Source organism: Phyllobates terribilis, unplaced genomic scaffold, assembly GCF_046119375.1.
Source record: "Phyllobates terribilis strain yellow unplaced genomic scaffold, ASM4611937v1 Scaffold_4__5_contigs__length_816908805, whole genome shotgun sequence".
NCBI lineage: Eukaryota > Metazoa > Chordata > Amphibia > Anura > Dendrobatidae > Phyllobates > Phyllobates terribilis.
This window is the reverse complement of record NW_027362764.1, coordinates 251,493,330-251,513,240: the sequence shown is the minus strand read 5'-3', so window position 1 is coordinate 251,513,240 and position 19,911 is coordinate 251,493,330. Positions and strand designations below refer to the sequence as shown.

At 41.4% G+C, this 19,911-nt stretch overlaps 1 protein-coding gene across 3 annotated transcripts in view; it reads left to right on the top strand.

The window, feature by feature from the left end:
- The window catches only part of HECW1 (HECT, C2 and WW domain containing E3 ubiquitin protein ligase 1), a 499,703-nt gene that overhangs the window by 292,966 nt on the left and 186,826 nt on the right, over positions 1 to 19,911 (top strand). For all 3 annotated transcript variants that reach the window (XM_073678211.1, XM_073678212.1, XM_073678213.1), the window contains one exon: positions 11,748 to 11,823. In XM_073678211.1, the coding sequence (XP_073534312.1) occupies positions 11,748 to 11,823 (76 nt within the window). The remainder of the gene's footprint in view (positions 1 to 11,747; positions 11,824 to 19,911) is intronic.

The window sequence follows — 19,911 nt, the reverse complement described above, 5'->3', positions numbered from 1 at the left end:
AATAGTTTGGGGTGTGAAATCCTGCTGACATTCTCCTTAAAGGGAACCTGTCATGTCCTAGCTACTATCTATACTGCCCCCATTGCTTTGTTAGTGATGTGCATCACTAGCAAGCTTTTTTCATTAAAATTGGTGATAATATAATGATCTTATAACATTTTATATACTATGTCCTACCTGCTCATTTTCAGTCATAGGGGTGTGATCCTTGTATTCAGTCAGGGGCGGGCGCAGCATTCAGTCACTGCTGGCGCCGCCAACTACACAGCCTCACTGCGCACACGCGGACCCCCGGGTGGACATCTAAAACTGCGCATGTGCCCCAATACTATCAGCGCTTGCCGAGAGCAATATTCAAATACATGGGCAGCGCCAGCAGTGACTGGATGCGGGGCTGCCCATGACTGAATATGAGAATCACACTCCTATGACTGAAAACAAGCAGGTAGGATAAAGTATATAAAATGTTATAAAATCATTATATTACCACCAATTTTAATGAAAAAAAAAGCTTGTTAGTGATTCAAATGAGAAATCAGCATTTGAATTGATATGCAAATGAGGTTGTAAATATGAAGCCTCTGTCACTCCAGCTCTAATCACTCCATTCTGCCTGAAGTCACACAGCAAACAGGCTGTCAAGCAGGAGGAGGTGGAGTGAGGCAGAAAATAGAGCTGGAATGAAAGTGGCTTCAGATCTACATATTCATTTGCACATAATTTCAGATGTTAATTTCCCAGTAACAGAAGCCATATAAAGGTATTGTTGGACTAGTCTTTGAAAGAACAACATGCGGATATAAATAGTTTAGTGGGGTGAAATTTTGGTGACAGATTTCCTTTAATCACTGCGCCCTATTACAACAGGAAGAAATATACAGAGAGAAGCAGTAAATACCGTATAAGAATTTGACCAAAATTGTCCATATTAAGTACTGCCCATCTAAGACTGTATAGTAAGCTAGGTAATCTAATGCACTCAACAACAAAAGGGGAGGGGAAGCGGACAGTCCCCAGATAGACCAAGACAACATGGTTATAAATATACAAACATATTTTATTGATTAAAAAGAACATACAAAATGAGGTGAATGGATAGCATACAAGGGGATACACAAGTGGACACTGGAGCACACGGCCAAAATATTATATATACGGTATAATATTGTGTATAATAGTATATAGAGGAAATCAGGTATTAATTTTAATAAGAACCTGATCCAGTCTAGAGTCCTCATATATACCAGCATCAAAAAATACAACTAACGGTCACTAAATCTATGTATATACATGCCAGTGTCTACTCATATCGGGAATAAGTAAATTACCTGAATAGTGTGGGGACCGCTGTGTGAGAACAAACGCCGGTGCTCCAACCCCGATGCACGTTTTGGCAAAGCCTTTTTCAAGGGGTGTGACCTATTGCAACAGGTCCGATATCTCTCTCATATTCATAGAGATCACTGCATACATATCTTTTTATCTCTACTTACACCTTTTTAATTGTAACTGTTACTCTAAATAAATTTCATTTTATTCAAATCATCTGTGAAGACTGGATTTGTTGAGAGTGCAGATTTCCATATTATAGGATACACTGAGAATCTGCTATATAAATTACATAGGATACACTGCGACTGCTGTATACATCACAAAGGATACACTGAGACTGCAGTATATACATCATATAGAATACACTCAGACTCTGCAGTATATACAGTACATTAGTGACAGCAATTCTATGTCACTGGTCTATGACTGGCTGTCATTAAATAGGAGGAAGATCAATATAATTAAAGGGGGAGAAGGAATCAGAATGACAAACACCCTAGACATGACACATCAAATAAAACAGGTACACAGAAGTCATTTGGAGGATTTAGGATTTGGAATGAATGTGTATTTGTCTCTTGTTATAGAATATTTATTCTTGTGTTTTATTTTTATTTTTTTTTTATGAAAAACTAAAAAAAAAAATTGTAAATTGTACTTTCATTTGGATAGTTATTGGTTTAGATTGTTGAAGTGTTATACCCTAAGCAGTGCCATGATTGTCTTCTGTGTTGATTTGAGCTGACTGCCAGGCTTGCATTTCATACATTAGAATGTCCTGAAGAGCTTATGCAGAGCAGGGTGTTCATGAGACATAAACAGATCATGTAAACCAAGGTCACACAGTAGACTACACATTATTCAGTGCCTATAGATGCTATTTTTGTCTAAGTGTAGTTAATCTCCTTCCTTTCCAACCTCTGTGCTGAACAATAATAATTTTCTGTTATAAAGCATCCAACTACAATACAAAAGAATGAAACTGTAGACGTAGACATATCATGAAGCAGAACCAGGACTTTGTATAAATAATCTGCGACTAAAACTACTAATTGGCATCAAGATGACTAAACGGAAAGTGATAGATGGTTTCACATATTTATAAAACTGAGCACAACATGTTCAAAAGAATACAGTATATAAGGATCTGTTGTTATTTTGTTATGTGAACATGGTGCATACACCAAAAATAACCATAGGATACCATTCACATGACAGAGGCCAAAAGAGAGTCCTTCACTTCCATCGGTATATTATTATTTTTTTTTATGTAAGCTTTAAAGGGGAACTGTCAGAAGATACATGATGCCCGATCCATGGGCAGCATGCATCAGAGACCGGCTGTGTTATTGCAGCTCTCAAAGTTCTACTCTGAAACATTGCATCAATTCAGAGAAAACCTATTTTGTAAAGCTAGCCAGGGACTATGCATCTTGGATAACTAGTCCAAGGCCGGTCTTTGTTGCTTCTCGATGCCTCGCTCCCCTATCAAAAAACTGATCAATATTACACATGGATTCTCTTTCTCTAATGTTTTTTAATTTATATACTGCTCCTTAATATATATATTGTATATACAGTACAGACCAAAAGTTTGGACACACCTTCTCATTTCAAGATTTTTCTGTATTTTCATGACTATGAAAATTGTACATTCACACTGAAGGCATAAAAACTATGAATTAACACATGTGGAATTATATACTTAACAAAAAAGTGTGAAATAGCTGAAAATATGTCTTATATTCTAGGTTCTTCCAAGTAGCCACCTTTTGCTTTGATGACTGCTTTGCACACTCTTGGCATTCTCTTGATGAGCTTCAAGAGGTAGTCACCGGAAATGATCTTCCAACAATCTTGAAGGAGTTCCCAGAGATGCTTAGCACTTGTTGGCCCTTTTGCCTTCACTCTGCGGTCCAGCTCACCCCAAACCATCTCGATTGGGTTCAGGTCTGGTGACTGTGGAGGCCAGGTCATCTGGCGTAGCACCCCATCACTCTCCTTCTTGGTCAAATAGCCCTTACACAGCCTGGGGGTGTGTTTGGGGTCATTGTCCTGTTGAAAAATAAATGATGGTCCAACTAAACGCAAACTGGATGGAATAGCATGCCGCTGCAAGATGCTGTGGTAGCCATGCTGGTTCAGTATGCCTTCAATTTTGAATAAATCCCCAACAGTGTCACCAGCAAAGCACCCCCACACCATCACACCTCCTCCTCCATGCTTCACGGTAGGAACCAGGCATGTAGAGTCCATCCGTTCACTTTTTCTGCGTCGCACAAAGACACGGTGGTTGGAACCAAAGATCTCAAATTTGGTCTCATCAGACCAAAGCAGAGATTTCCACTGGTCTAATGTCCATTCCTTGTGTTCTTTAGCCCAAACAAGTCTCTTCTGCTTGTTGCCTGTCCTTAGCAGTGGTTTCCTAGCAGCTATTTTACCATGAAGGCCTGCTGCACAAAGTCTCCTCTTAACAGTTGTTGTAGAGATGTGTCTGGTGCTAGAACTCTGTGTGGCATTGACCTGGTCTCTAATCTGAGCTGCTGTTAACCTGCGATTTCTGAGGCTGGTGACTCGGATAAACTTATCCTCAGAAGCAGAGGTGACTCTTGGTTTTCCTTTCCTGGGGCGGTCCTCATGTGAGCCAGTTTCTTTGTAGCGCTTGATGGTTTCTGCAACTGCACTTGTGGACACTTTCAAAGTTTTCAAATATATAAGACATATTTTCAGTTGTTTCACACTTTTTTGTTAAGTATATAATTCCACATGTGTTAATTCATAGTTTTGATGCCTTCAGTGTGAATGTACAATTTTCATAGTCATGAAAATACAGAAAAAGCTTTAAATGAGAAGGTGTGTCCAAACTTTTGGTCTGTACTGTATGCATACACATACCACATATGTATATACAAATAGCATGTACACACACACACACACATACATACATATATACATACACTATAGAGGACTTACCAGTCTGTCTTCTGCTGTTTTGTTCAGTTCTTCTAGACTCTCGCAGGGTACAGATTCTTTGATCACATGATTATTCTGGGGGTGTAAAGGTCATTTTCCCACGTCAGTGGGGCTCTCAGGGCAGCGGCAGCAGTGTTAGAATGCTATTAACCTGCAGATTAACCCCATATCTGCAGTTTAATATCGTTATTTTAAATGACAGGTTCCCTTTAATGCTGTCCTGTATTAATTATAATCACACACAGCTCTGCAGTGAGATCAGGAGGGCAGAGAGTGGCCATTACACATCACACTGGTAACTCAACCTTTTATTAAAAATATTCTCTGGAGGCAGATTCTCATGCAGATCATTGTCCAGCCAATAGTCCTGGACAGCTCATTTACACATAAGAAAAACATGGATCTCTCTGGAATAAGACATTTTATTCAGCGTCCTATGACCTACATGCCCATATACTGTAGACGGCTTTGAAAGTTTAATCCTACTGACAGATTCTCTTTAAATCAAGGCCATATAATGTGGTGTGAACATGGCATTAACCTGTCAATGATTTTGGACAAGAGCAGAATGATTTCTGATCACAGCTGATAAAATTAAATATTTAATGTGCACCATAATAACTACTAACACAGTTATAGGTTATACTAGCTATTGAGCCCGTTCTACGCCTGGGTGGCGAGCATTTTTATTGGTATATGGTCTCCCATCCTGTTATGTGCTGCCCTCAACCTTATCCTGGTATGCATGGCACACCTCATCCCTATCCTTGTACACATGGCACCCCTCACTCGCAATCCTGGTACGCATGGCACCCCTCACCCTCAATCCTGGATCCTGGTACGCATGGCACCCCTCATCAATATCCTGGTATGCATGGCACCCCTCACCTCCAATCCTGGTAAGCATGGCACACCTCAACCCCAATCCTGGTATGCATGGCACCTCTCACCACTGATCCTGGTATGCATGGCACCCCTCATCCCTATTCTGGTATGCATGGCACCCCTCATCCCTATCCTGGTATGCATGGCACCCCTCACCTCCAATCATGGTATGCATGGCACCCCTCACCCCCAATCCTGGTATGCATGGCACCTCTCACCACTAATCCTGGTATGCATGGCACCCCTCATCCCTATCCTGATTGCACATGGCACCACTCATCCCCAATCCTGGCATGCATAGCACCCCTCATCCCAAATCCTGGCATGCATGACGCCCCTTATTCTGGAATGCATGGCTCCCTCATCCTGGAATGCATGGTACCCCTCATCCCTATCCTGGTATACATGGTACCCCTAATCCCTATCCTGGTATGCATGGCCCCTCATCCGAATCCTGGTATGCATAACCCCCCTCATCCCCCAATCCTGGTATGCATGGTACCCATTACCCCTCAATCCTGGTATGCATAGTACCCCTCACCCCTTAATCCTGGTATGCATGGTACCCCTCACCCCTCAATCCTGGTATGCATGGCACCCCTCTTCCCCCAATCCTGGTATGCATGGCACCCCTCTTGCCTCAATCCTGGTATGCTTGGCACCCCTCATCCCCAATCCTGATATGCATGGCACTCCTCATCCCCCAATCCTGGTATGCATGGTACCCCTCATCCCCCAATCCTGGTATGCATGGTACCCCTCATCCCCCAATCCTGGTATGCATGGTACCCCTCATCCCCCAATCCTGGTATGTATGGTACCCCTAATCCTTCAGTCCTGGTATACATGGCCACCTCTTCCCTCAGTCCTGGTATGCATGGTCCCCTCATCCCCCAATCCTGGTATGCATGGTACCCCTCATCCCCCAATCCTGGTATTCATGGTACCCCTCATCCCCCAATCCTGGTATGCATGGTACCCCTCATCCCCCAATCCTGGTATGCACACATACCAAAAAAATAAACACTTATACTCACCTTTCTTCCCTGTGCTCCAGTGCTGCTGTGTCCTTTTTTGCTGGAGGCCGGAGTGAAGGCATCGGAATCGGCGCCAGAGCACCGCGCTGTCCGGCGCCATTTTGCTGAAGACACACTGTAAATGTGTCTTCAGTAAAATGGCGCCGGATAGCGCTATGCTCATGCGCCGATTCCGACGCCTTCACTCCGCCCCCGGTATCCGGCCAGAAGAGAGGCGCCGCGCAACGCTCCTCCCGGTCAGGTAAGTATGTAAGTATGGCGCCGGAGATCGCGGTATGCGTTCAGTGTCTACGCATACCGTGATCTCCGGCGCCATACACACTCCTCTTACCTGTATAACGGCTTCATGCTTTCTTCTGTCTGGAGCCAGACTGCGTGTCGCGCATGCGCAGTCTATAGAGGCTTCAGACAGAGGGACGCTTGGCCGATTATATTATAGATGTCTGATCAATGCATATGGTTTTTATACCTTGAGGTCTATTAATATTGTCTTCTGATAATCAGAGCAAAGTTTTGGAAATGAGCAGTGATGCAATGAGTACTTCATTACTAAGTTTGCTAACAGGTTATGACACTGCATGTTTACACGGTAGGCTACATCCTTAGGTTTGGATGTCAGCACAAATGGAGCAGAAGCAAATGTTGGTATATCTGAGATGGATAGCAAGTGCCCTGTAAATATGATTGTAAATCTCAAAGTGTTTCATAATTATTTTGACAGCTGCCTAGAATATCCAAAGGCCTCTGTGCCAAACTGACAATTTGTATCCTCCGTGTTCATCCAAGATATGCCGTGAATGTATCAATATGAGTACAACAAACAGGATTATTTCAATTCACTCATATATATATAAACACCAGCAGAAATATTCAAGTGACTGCCAGAAACTGATTTCCAGGCATAAAAACATCTACTGTGTGCTGGCGAGTATGACCTAAACCATGTCATTTAGGGCTGCATACGGTCATGACAAAAAGTAAGTACACCCTCTGTGAATTGTATGGTTTTACATATCATGACATAATAAAAAAAAATGGTATCTAACAGCAGCGACCAGAGCTGAGCTTCAATTGCTGCTGTTAACCATTTAAATGCCGCTTTCTATCTCTGACAGTCGCATTTAAATAGAAGGTGCACAGGTGCTTACATACACACTGGCTCCTATGGGTCATCCATGATGTGATCGTGGGGTACTGATGCGTTACAATAGCAGCTAGGGTGTTACTGCCATCTTGATACTCCTGTGAAGCTCATTTGTAGGCTGAGTTCCATCGGAAATATTTACTATATACTATGGTATTGTAGCATGTAGTATAAGCGAACTGATGAATTCAGAATTTTGAAAATGAATGATCAGTCGTGGTAGAGAAAGAAACAAGATATAGCACAAAGTTTCTTATATTCATGTGTATATTGATTTAAAATGATGGTTACTCTTTACTTCAAAAACAAAGTAGAAAATTCTAAAAAGTTTATATTTATTTAAAATAATATAAAAATGTCAATCTTTTCTCTTTCTCATCATTAAAAAATCATGAAATTTAATTTTTTTTTTAAAAATAAACATATTTAGTACCACCACATCTGTAAAAGTCTGGTCTATCAAAATAAAAAAAATTATTACCTTATATGGTAAAAGCACTAACGAGAGAAAATTAAATAAAAACCAATTATAATGTCATATTTACTCCAAATTGATATCAATAAAACCTTTAGCTCACCACCCAGAATACAGTCCCTCACAGAGATCAATCGAAGAAAAAATAAACATTTTACAGATCTCAGAAAATGGTGACAAAAACCAACAATTTTTTTTTTACAAACTTCTTAATATTTTTTCACCACTTCAATAAAATAAAATCTGTGCAAGTTGGGTATCGCCATAACTGTACTGGCTTGGGGAATCAAGTATCACAGTTATATTCACCACATGAACGCTGTAAAAACAAAACCTAAACCATGAGTTGCATTTTTACTCAATTTCACTGTACTTTTTTCCCGTTTTTCAGTACATTGAATGTTAAAATGAATTCAAAACTCCAATTTTTCTTTCAAAAAACTAGTCCTCATTTGGCTATGCTGACAAAATGTAAAAATAAATATAAAAAAAGAGTTATTTTGTTAGAGAAAAATAAAAGCGTTCTGGCATTTGGATGAAGAGTTAAAAAACCCAAAAGCTCTAAAAGGAAAAATTGTCTGGTCCTTAAGGGGGTAATGGGTAGGAGAAGATAAGAAATGTTTTCTCTTCATACAACAAAAACGGATGCCTCAAGAATTGTACAAACTGACCCATAAATTGGCCTAGTACACTGGCAAAAACAAGTTCATTGAGGTTTGTGGGCATTCATTTATGCACTGTCCTCTTAAAGGGAACCTGTCACCAGAAAAAAAACACTATTAACCTGCAGATATGGGGTAAATCTGCAGATTAAGAGCGTTACTAACCTGCCCGGTGTTCGCACTTAACCAAACACTGCGGGGAGAAAAATGAACTTTATTCTCTCTGGCAGCTTTTGGGGTTCAGTCACGGGGGCGGCCCCGATGCTGGTTCAGTCACTGATCTGAGTATAGAGAGTGATGGCTGTAACCGCGCCCTCAGCCGTGAATTGCAGCCAGCCCAAATGTACAACCAGTGTCAGTCAGGCCGGGGGTGCGGTTAGAGCCGCCGCTCTCTATATTCAGAGTGGTGACTGAACCTGCACCGGCGCCGCCCCCGTGACTGAAACCTGAAAGCTGCTGGGGGGAATAGAGCTCATTTTCTCTCCTCAGAGTTCAGCTAAGAGCGAGCGCCGGACAGGTTAATAACGCTATTAAACCTGCAGATTAACCCCATATCTGCAGGTTAGTAGCGTTTTTTCTGATGACAGGTTCCCTTTAAGTACTCACCACAGCATTTCAATTGGGTTGATGTTTGGAGTTTGGTTGGGTCATTGCAGCACTTTGATTCTTTTCTTTTCAGCCACTCTGATGTAGATTTGCTGGTGTGCTTGGGATCATTATCCTGTTGCATGACCCAGTTTCAGCCACGCTTTAGCTTTTGGATAGCTGGCCTCACATTTTACTCTAGAATACTTGGCTATGCGGAGGAGTTCATGGCTGACTCAATGACTGCAGGGCACCCAGGCCCTGTGGCTATAGAACAATCATCACCCCTCCACTAATGTGTTGACAGTTGGCATTAGGTGTTTGTGCTGGCATGCTGTGTTTGGTTTTTGCCAAACATGGCACAGGGCATTTTGGTCAAATATCTTTACTTTGGTCTGTCCAAAGTGCATTGTTACGTAGGTCTTGTAATTTGTTCAGATATAAGTTTGCAAATTATAGCCATGCTGCCACGTTCTTTTTAGGAATAAGAGGTTTTCTCCTGGCAACCCTTCCAAACAAGCTGTACTTGTTCAGATAGCATTCAACATGCTGAAACCATTAGGCTGTGTACCCACTATGCGTTTTTTAAGCGTTTCTGCAGCGGCAATTCCGCTGCAGAAACGCTTAAACAACGCTTGGTAGAAGGTCTGCCATCTTCCCCAATGATAATCCGCATGTGCTGTGCACATGCTTCGGAAATTTCCGCTGCGGATAATCATTGCGGAAAAATCCGCAGCACTACCAATTATTTTGCGTAATCGCGGCGTTTTCGCCGCCATTGACTTGCATTGAATCGCTTAATATCCACATGACTACATGTGCACATGCGGATATTAAGCGATTCAATGTGCGGATGGTGCCCGGGTTTGAAGAGGAGACTCTCCTCCAGACCTGGGTACCATGGTAACTGTAAAAAAAAAAAAAGAATTTAAAATAATAAAACACCTTATACTCACCTTCTGATGGTCCTCGGTCTTCTATCTGGTACGTCTTGGCTCCCCGGTGGCTCACGATGGAGTAAAAGGACCTTCCATGACGTCATTCAGTCACGCGACCGCCGACGTCAGCGGTCGCGTGACCTGTCACATGACTAAATGACGTCATGGAAGGTCCTTTTACACCACCGAGAGACACCGGGAAGACCGGAGAAGGAGACTGGGGGACATCGGAAGGTGAGTATAATGTTTTGTTTTGTTTTTTTCCCATGTTTATTCTTTTTTTTAACTAACTTGGTCACACTATATAAAATACATGCCTGTTGCACTTTCCAAGTGATGCTAAAATTGCTTGGAAAGCGCTTGTCAACCCGCATGCGGAAATGCATGTGAAGAAAGCTTCACATCCGCTTGTCCCTGGCAGGAAAAACGCATGTACAATCCGCATGCGTTTTTTTCTGCCAGGGAGATGCAGAAATGCTCAGGAAAAATCCGGAGCATTTCTGCATCGTGGGCACATAGCCTTAGAGTCTGGGATTCTTGCAGTTTCTCTAAAGATTGCATTGTCTGACATTGGGCTGAATTTGTGGGAACATTCACTCCTGGTAAGATTTCCAGCTGTGTTGAATTGTCCACCTCCGAATATTGTTTCTCGCTGTAGAATGATGCACTCCAAATTGTTTCTAAATGACCTGATGCTGATTAACAGCATAAATTGCTTCTCTGAGATAATTGCTGATGTACTGTATTTCCTCCTCGCCATTATGTTAATACACACCTGAATGCTGTAGACCAGCAACTGGCCAAACTTCTGCTTTTATAGAAATGGTCACACTTGCTAATAAACGCATTTGATTAGTAGCATCTTACCCTCGTAATTCTTATGGAAGCAGCAAGGGTTTACTTACTTTTTCATACATGTATTTTGCATTTTGGCCTAGTTTTTGGTAAGTAAATAAAAAGACTGTAATTTATCGTGTTTTTACCTACTTTTAAGACATTCTAAGATTTTTTTTATTATTTCCTGATCAAATTCAAAGAGGGTGTACTTAGTTTTTCTCATGAATGTATATAAAGTGACAACATAATTATTTTAAAGTTGTTTTTAAATGTTATATAAATAATGCTTAATTGGGGTTGTGCACAATTATAAAAACATGGACGCTTTCTTCCGAAACTGCTCCGCATCTGTCTATGGATTGTATCTGATATTGCGTATCTGTTCCATTGAAGTGAATGGGGTCGAGCTGTTATTCCACACATAGCCTGTGGGTAGGTACGATGTTATTTTGGAAGGAAGCAGCCATGTTTTTCTGGTACACATACTAAAGTAAAATGCTATGCATGACAGCAAGATGATATTGCGCACAAGCTCGATAAGGGAGGAACATGGCCACTTTCTCAGGATATTTCTAGGATCAGGTGGTATGTGAACAGGTATATGATTACAATACACATACTGTAGCTAAATCATAATCGGAATACTTTGTGTGCATATAACTAATGGTTTGTCAGTCTGGAAGCAGATATACAAGTAAGAAATCACAGTTATAAAGCGCTACAGTAGAATGTAGAAGCCTCAGAAATTCAAGCCTTGCATCTACTAATGGAAGAGTATGGTACAGTGCCATCGATCCGTATTGATGGAGTCTAGAGGGATAGCACTAATGGAAACTAATATGTTATCGACACCAAACTTACACCATCTTTTCTTTATAGATCTTTAAAAGCATTAACAGCGAAGATGCATCGCACGGGCAAGGCAGCCGCAGGCTCATCAGTTTTACATTATCAGGTAAACTTTTCATATTGTACTTCATTTTGTGCTAATTGTAAAATTGTCTGTGCTTTGAGGGATCTAACTATGATACTATGTTAATCAGAACAATGATTATGTATGTGTTTGTTTATATATTATTTAATAATTATAAAATAGGAGATGGTTATTGGTAGTCCAGTCATCAGATTATTGTCTCCGGCAATAATTGCTGGCAATTACAGTACAGACCAAAAGTTTGGACACACCTTCTCATTTATAGATTTTTCTGTATTTTCTTGACTATGGAAATTCTACATTCACACTGAAGGCATCAAAACTATGAATTAATACATGTGGAATTACAAACTTAACAAAAAAGTGTGAAACAACTGAAAATATGTCTTATATTCTAGGTTCTTCAAAGTAGCCACCTTTTGCTTTGATGACTGCTTTGCACACTCTTGGCATTCTCTTGATGAGCTTCAAGAGGTAGTCACCGGAAATGGTCTTCCAACAATCTTGAAGGAGTTCCCAGAGATGCTTAGCACTTGTTGGCCCTTTTGCCTTAACTCTGCGGTCCAGCTCACCCCAAAACCATCTCGATTGGGTTCAGGTCTGGTGACTGTGGAGGCCAGGTCATCTGGCATAGAACTCTATCACTCTCCTTCTTGGTCAAATAGCCATTACACAGCCTGGAGGTGTGTTTGGGGTCATTGTCCTGTTGAAAAATAAATGATGGTCCAACTAAATGCAAACCGGATGGAATAGCATGCCACTGCAAGATGCTGTGGTAGCCATGCTCGTTCAGTTTGCCTTCAATTTTAAATAAATCCCCAACAGTGTCACCAGCAAAGCACCCCCACACCATCACACCTCCTCCTCCATGCTTCACGGTGGGAACTAGGCATGTAGAGTCCATCCGTTCACCTTTTATGCGTCGCACAAAGACATGGTGGTTAGAACCAAAGATCTCAAATTTGGACTCATCAGACCAAAGCACAGATTTCCACTGGTCTAATGTCCATTCATTGTGTTCTTTAGGCCAAACAAGTCTCTTCTGCTTGTTGCCTGTCCTTAGCAGTGGTTTCCTAGTAGCTATTTTACCATGAAGGCCTGCTGCACAAAGTCTCCTCTTAACAGTTGTTGAAGAGATGTGTCTGCTGCTAGAACTCTGTGTGGCATTGACCTGGTCTCTAATCTGAGCTGCTGTTAACCTGAGATTTCTGAGGCTGGTGACTCGGATAAATTTATCCTCAGAAGCAGAGGTGACTCTTGGTCTTCCTTTCCTGGGGTGGTCCTCATGTGAGCCAGTTTCTTTGTAGCGCTTGATGGTTTTTGCAACTGCACTTGGGGACACTTTCAAAATTTTCCCAATTTTTCAGACTCACTGACCTTCATTTCTTAAAGTAATGATGGCCACTCGTTTTCATAGAATCATAGAATCATAGAATGGTAGAGTTGGAAGGGACCTCCTGGGTCATCTGGTCCAACCCCCTGCTCAAAGCAGGATTCACTAGATCATCTCAGACAGATGTCTGTCCAGCCTCTGTTTGAAGACGTCCATTGAAGGGGAACTCACCACCTCTCGTGGCAGCCTGTTCCACTCATTAATCACCCTAACTGTCAAAAAGTTTTTTCTAATATCTAATCTGTGTCTCCTCCCATTTAGTTTCATCCCATTGCTTCTAGTCTTTCCTTGTGCAAATGAGAATAAAGATGATCCTTCTACAATGTGACAGCCCTTGACATATTTGTAGACAGCTATTAAGTCTCCTCTCAGTCTTCTTTTTTGCAAGCTAAACATTCCCAAATCCTGCAACCGTTTCTCATAGGACATGGTTTGCAGACCAGTCACCATTCTGGTCGCTCTTCTCTGAACTTGCTCCAGTTTGTCTATGTCTTTTTTAAAATGTGGTGCCCAAAACTGTACACAGTATTCCAGATGAGGTCTGACCAAAGAGGAGTAAAGACCGATAATGACTTCACGTGATCTAGACTGTATGTTTTTCTTTACTGAGCTGCTTTTCTCTTGCCATAATACAAATTCTAACAGTCTATTCAGTAGGACTATCAGCTGTGTATTCATCAGACTTCTGCACAGCACAACTAATGGTCCCAACCCCATTTATAAGGCAAAAAATCCCACTTATTAAACCTGACAGGGCACACCTGTGAAGTGAAAACCATTTCCGGTGACTACCTCTTGAAGCTCATCAAGAGAATGCCTAGTGTGTGCAAAGCAGTCATCAAAGCAAAAGGTGGCTACTTTGAAGAACCTAGAATATAAGACATATTTTCAGTTGTTTCACATTTTTTTGTTAAGTATATAATTCCACATGTATTAATTCATAGTTTAGATGCCTTCAGTTTGAATGTACAATTTTCAGTCATGAAAATACAGAAAAATCTTTAAATGAGAAGGTGTGTCCAAACTTTTGGTCTGTACTGTATATCCTCCGTTCTCCATAGTGATCCCACCCCAATGCAGCCAAATATATATTCTTGTTCCTTGTAGAAAGAACAGACAAGAATGAGGCAGTAGGGTGTAACTAGATCAGGCATTTTTATTTTTACAAGGGGATCAACTAGGGTAGATGTTACAGCAGTCTGACAATGAGAGCTCAATCTTAGTAGTTGCGCCCGGTATTTAGGCAAAGAGCTTGTCAGTTACACTTCTGAGCTGAGTCATAGAGCTTGGCTCTTATCAACAGCAACAGTCCCTTAATGTGGCTCACAGGTAGAAGGTAGGCTCGATCACTGGTTTACGTAACACTCTAATCCAATAGCTTCTCAGCTTGTACTCGCCACGATGGAGCAATAGACCAAAAGTGCTCCTCATTCACTTGTTGACTCCAGGGCCACCACAATATTCTAGCACTCTGAATTGCAGCAGTAGTATAGAATACAACATGGCTTAGGTGGTAGTTTTTAGCAGCCCTGCTGGATCTCAGGATCGCTATATTTTACTTTATTATTATCTTATATAGCGCCATTAATTCCACAGAGCTTTCCACTGTCCCTATTTGTGCTTAGGATCTAAATTCCCTATCAGTATGTCTTTGTAGTGTGGGAGGAAACCGGAGAACCCGGAGGAAACCCACGCAAACAAGGGGGAAACATACAAACTCATTGCAGATGTTTTCCTTGGGGGGATTTCAACCCGGGACCCCAGCGCTGCAAGAAACAGTGCTAACCACTGAGCCACTGTGCTGCCCTACAGCTTTAAAGTCACCGTGTAGCAAATAAGCATGGCTTCATATTTAAAGATGCATTGCTTGCATTGAAACAGCATTAACAAGCACAAATTTACATGCATAGCATAACATGGCATAATGACTAAATATAAATAAGCAAAAATCAGCAGTTATTTCTCTGGCTATTTCTCTCCAGTTCCAAAAATATTTGTAGGAAGGTGATCTCTCTGTTACAAGCGTATCTAGAATGAGCCATGAGCATTTGATTATTATTGAATCTGTCAATCTTATATCAGAATATCTGTTCAATAAAAAAATGTTACAAGATGCAAAAGCTTTACAAATTCATGACACAGACAAATGCCAATATTGGGGGGGGGTTATCTCATTGCCTCAAATGCCGTTAATAAAGTACTTTTTTAAAAAATAAAACCTGCTCTCCTGCTCCTGGTTGCGTGTCTAGTCTGCACAGTCTGTGCTGCACTCTTCCTTCATGAGAGGTGCTCTACTGCAATGTGCCTATTCTAGGCTTCTCGATGATTTCAACTGATTTTAACCCCTTAACCCCCGAGGGTGGTTTGCACATTAATGACCAGGCCAATTTTTACAATTCTGACCACTGTCACTTTATGAGGTAATAACTCTGAAACCCTTCAACGGATCCCACTGATTCTCAGATTGTTTTTTTTCGTGACATATTGTACTTCATGATAGTGGTAAAATTTCTTCAATGTGACTTGTGCTTATTTTGAAAAAATCAGAAATTTGACAAAAATTTAGCAATTTTCAATATTTGAATTTTCATGCCCCTAAATCAGAGAGATATGTCACACAAAATAGTTAAAGTGAAGTGAAGTCACTTTGAGGGGCCTTTATGACAGAAAATACCAAAAAGTGACACCATTCTAAAAACTGCACCCCTCAAGGTGCTCAAAGCCACATTCAAGAAGTTTATTAACCCTTCAGGTGCTTCACAGAAATTTTTGGAATGTGGAAGAAAAAAATGAAAATTTAACTTTTTTCACAAAAATGTTACTTTAGACCGCAATTTTTTTATTTTCGCAAGGGTATCAGGAAAAAATGGCCCCCAAAATTTGTTGTGCAATTTCTTCTGAGTATGCAGATACCCCATATGTGGGGGAAAACCACTGATTGGGCGCACAGCAGGGTTCGGAAGTGAAGGAGCGCCATTTGACTTTTTGAATGTAAAATTTGCTTAAATAATTAGCGGACGCCATGTTGCATTTGGGGAACCCCTGATGTGCCTAAACAGTGGAAACCCCCCACAAGTGACATCATTTTGGAAACTAAACCCCTCAGGGAACTTATCTAGGTGTGTGGAGAGCACCTTGAACCCCCAGGTGCTTCACAGAAGTTTATAACATTCCGCCATAAAAATAAAATGTTCACATGTTTTTCAGCCTCTAATTTTGCATTTTCATAAGAGTAACAGGATAAATTGCACCATCTAATTTGTTGTGCAATTTCTTCTGAGTAAGCTGATACCCTATATGTGGGGGAAAACCACTGTTTGGGCGCACAGCAGGGTTCGGAAGGGAAGGAGTGCCATTTGACTTTTTGAATGTAAAATTTGCTTCAATAATTTGCGGACGCCATGTTGCGTTTCTGGAGCCACGGATGTGCCTAAACAGTGGACACCCCCCACAAGTGACCCCATTTTGGAAACCACACCCCTCAAGGATTTTATCAAGGGGTATAGTGAACAATTTGGACACAGAGGTACAACACAGAAATTGCTAACATTAGGTCATCATATTGAATAAGTTGTCATTAGTCTGGAGCGCAAGTACTCGCTACTTGAGTTTGCACCGTACACTCGGGTATGCACCAAGAATCACGGGTGCCCAAGTGACATGCTCGAGTCGCCGCCCCGCATGTTTCATGGTTGTTAGACACCCAAAAACAACATGAGGGGATCGCTCGTGCATGGCAGGCAATCCCCGCAAGATTTTTTTGGCTGTATAACAGCTGCAAAACATATAGGTGGAGACTCGAGCATGTCACTCGAGCACCCGTGATACTTGGTCCATACCCGAGCACCCGATGCAAACTCAATTAGCGAGCACTTGCGCTTAACACTAGCTGCCATGTAGTCATCATTTTTTTTCTTTCATTTTGAAAAAATCCCAACACGACCCTAACCCCAACCCTAATACAACCCCAACCCTAATACAACACTAACCCTAGCCCAACCCTAACCCTAGCACAACCCTAGCCCAAACCTAACCCTTGACCAACCCTAACCCTAGCTCAACCCTAACCCTAACTCAACCCTAGCCCAACCCTAACCCTAGACCAACTCTAACCCAACCTCAACCCTAGCCCAACCCTAACCCTAGCACAACCCTAACCCTAGCATAACCCTAACCCTAACACAACCCTAACCCTAGCACAACCCTAACCCTAGCACAGCTCTAGCACAACCTATACCTTAGCACAACCCTAGCACAACCCTAGCCAAACCCTAACCCTAGCCCAACCCTAACCCAACCTCAACTCTAACCCTAGCACAACCCTAACCCTAGCCCAACCCTAACCTTAGCTCAACCCTAGTCCAACCCTAACCCTAGCCAAACCCTAACCCTAGACCCTACCCTGACCCTAACCCAACCTCAACCCTAACCCTAGCCCAACCCTAACCCTAGCACAACCTTAACCCTAGCACAACCCTAACTGTAGCACAACCCTATCCCTAACACAACCCTAGCACAACCCTAACCCTAGCACAACCCTAACCCTAGAGTTTATTTTTTACGCCATTCCCCGTGCGGTATAAATGATTAGATGACTTTACTCTAATAAATATTTTTTTTTGTATCACTTTATTCTGAGAGCTATAACTTTTCAGCTGATGGAGCCGTATGGTGGCTTATTTTTTGCGGGACAAGATGACGTTTTCAGCGGTACCATTTTTATTTACATTCATCATTTGATCGCGTTTCACTTCATTTTTTGTTTGGCGGTATGATGATTAAGTATCATTTTTTGCTTAGATTTTTATTTTTTACCATGTTCACTAAAAGGGTTAACTAGTGGGACAGTTTTATAGGTCAGATCGTTCCGGACGCGGCGATACCAAATATGAGTACTTTTATTGTTTTTTTGTTTTGGTTTTTCATAATAATTTATGGGTACAGTATATTTTTATTTTTGGGGGATTATTTTTCATATTTTTTTATATTTTTAAAAAAATAATAATTTTTTTTTCACTTTCTGGGTCTTTTTTTTACTTTTACACATTGTCCCACTATGGGACTTTCACTTTTTTAACCCTGATCTCTTGCATAGCATAGAATTGCTGCAGCAGCATCTCTATGCTAAGCAGGCTCCAGCCTCTGCACACAAGTTAGTTAGACCGTGCACTGAGCACGATCTACCTAACTTCCTGCTGTCTGATGACCCAATGTCATCATGACGACATTGGGTCACCATGACAACATCCGGGACCCGGATCAGATAGCGCGAGACGCAGGAGAAGAGGTAAGTATCGGCGCTTACCTCCCCTTGCCATCGATTTCGATCGCAGCATTTCGGGAGTTAATGTGCTTGGAGCGGTGCGGGACCGCTCCCAGCACATAGCACCAGGTATCAGCTGTGACAATCAGCTGACACCCGGCCCCGTTCGCCCCGCACCGCTTGTGTGCGAGCGTGATCGTAGCGCGCGTATTAGTACATAGCTGGTCCATAAAGCCCAGGACGTAGCTACGTACTATTACTGACCTCGTCGTAAAGGGGTTAATGGATCAATTTCATCACCCCCTGGGTGATCACTGCTATTTTCAAATCCAGATGAGGAATTTTATTCCTGCTCTTGTTTAGTTCTAAGGACTTAAACATTGATGGTCTATCCAGAGTCCAACAGTTGGGTTATGATTCCTGCCAATCATCACAATGAAGGAGTCACATTCCCTCCATGAGCGCCACATTCTCTTCACTGTATACACAGGCACAGAGGCAATGTGGGTGTCTTAGGTACTGAAACTCGCCCCAATCATTTGGATGGGTCTGAATATGATAAGCTGCACTATTAGCCACTATATATAAAGGGGATGCATTCTCATTCTTGTTTGGATGCTAATGATAGACAGCCAGTATTTAAGTTTAAAAAAAAACTTTAACCCCTTAAGAACCGAGACACTTTGTAGGTTAATGACCGGGCCAATTTTTTCAATTCTGACCACAGTCACTTTATGAGGTAATAACTCTGGAACGCTTCAATGGATCCCCCTGATTCTGAGATTTTTTTTTCATGACATATTGTACTTCATGATGGTGGTAAAATTTCTTCGACATGACTTGCGTTTATTTGTGAAAAAAATGGAAATTGGCGAAAATTTAGATTATTTGGCAATTTTCAAACTTTGAGCTTTCATGCCCTGAAATCAGAGAGATATGTCACACAAAATGGTTAATAAATAACATTTCCCACATGTCTACTTTACATCAGCACAATTTTGAAACCAAAATTATTTTTTGTTGGGAAGTTATAAGGGTTAAAATTTGACCAGCGATTTCTCATTTTTCCAACAAAATATACAAAACCATTTTTTATAGGGACCACATCACATCTGAAGTCACTTTGAGGGGTCTATATGACAGAAAATACCCAAAGTGACACCATTCTAAAAACTGCACCCCTCAATGAGCTCAAAACCACATTCAAGAAGTTTATTAACCCTTCACGTGCTTCACAGGAACTAATGGAATGTGAATGGAAAAAAAAGAACATTTTACTTTTTCCCACAGAAATTTTACTTTTGTCCAAAATTTTGCATTTTCACAAAGATAACATGAGAAAATTGACCATAGAATTTGTTGTGCAATTTCTCCTGAATACGCTGATACGGCTAAATTAGCTGGAATCGGTATCGAACACCTTGTTGCGTTTGAAGAGCCCCTGGTGTGCCTA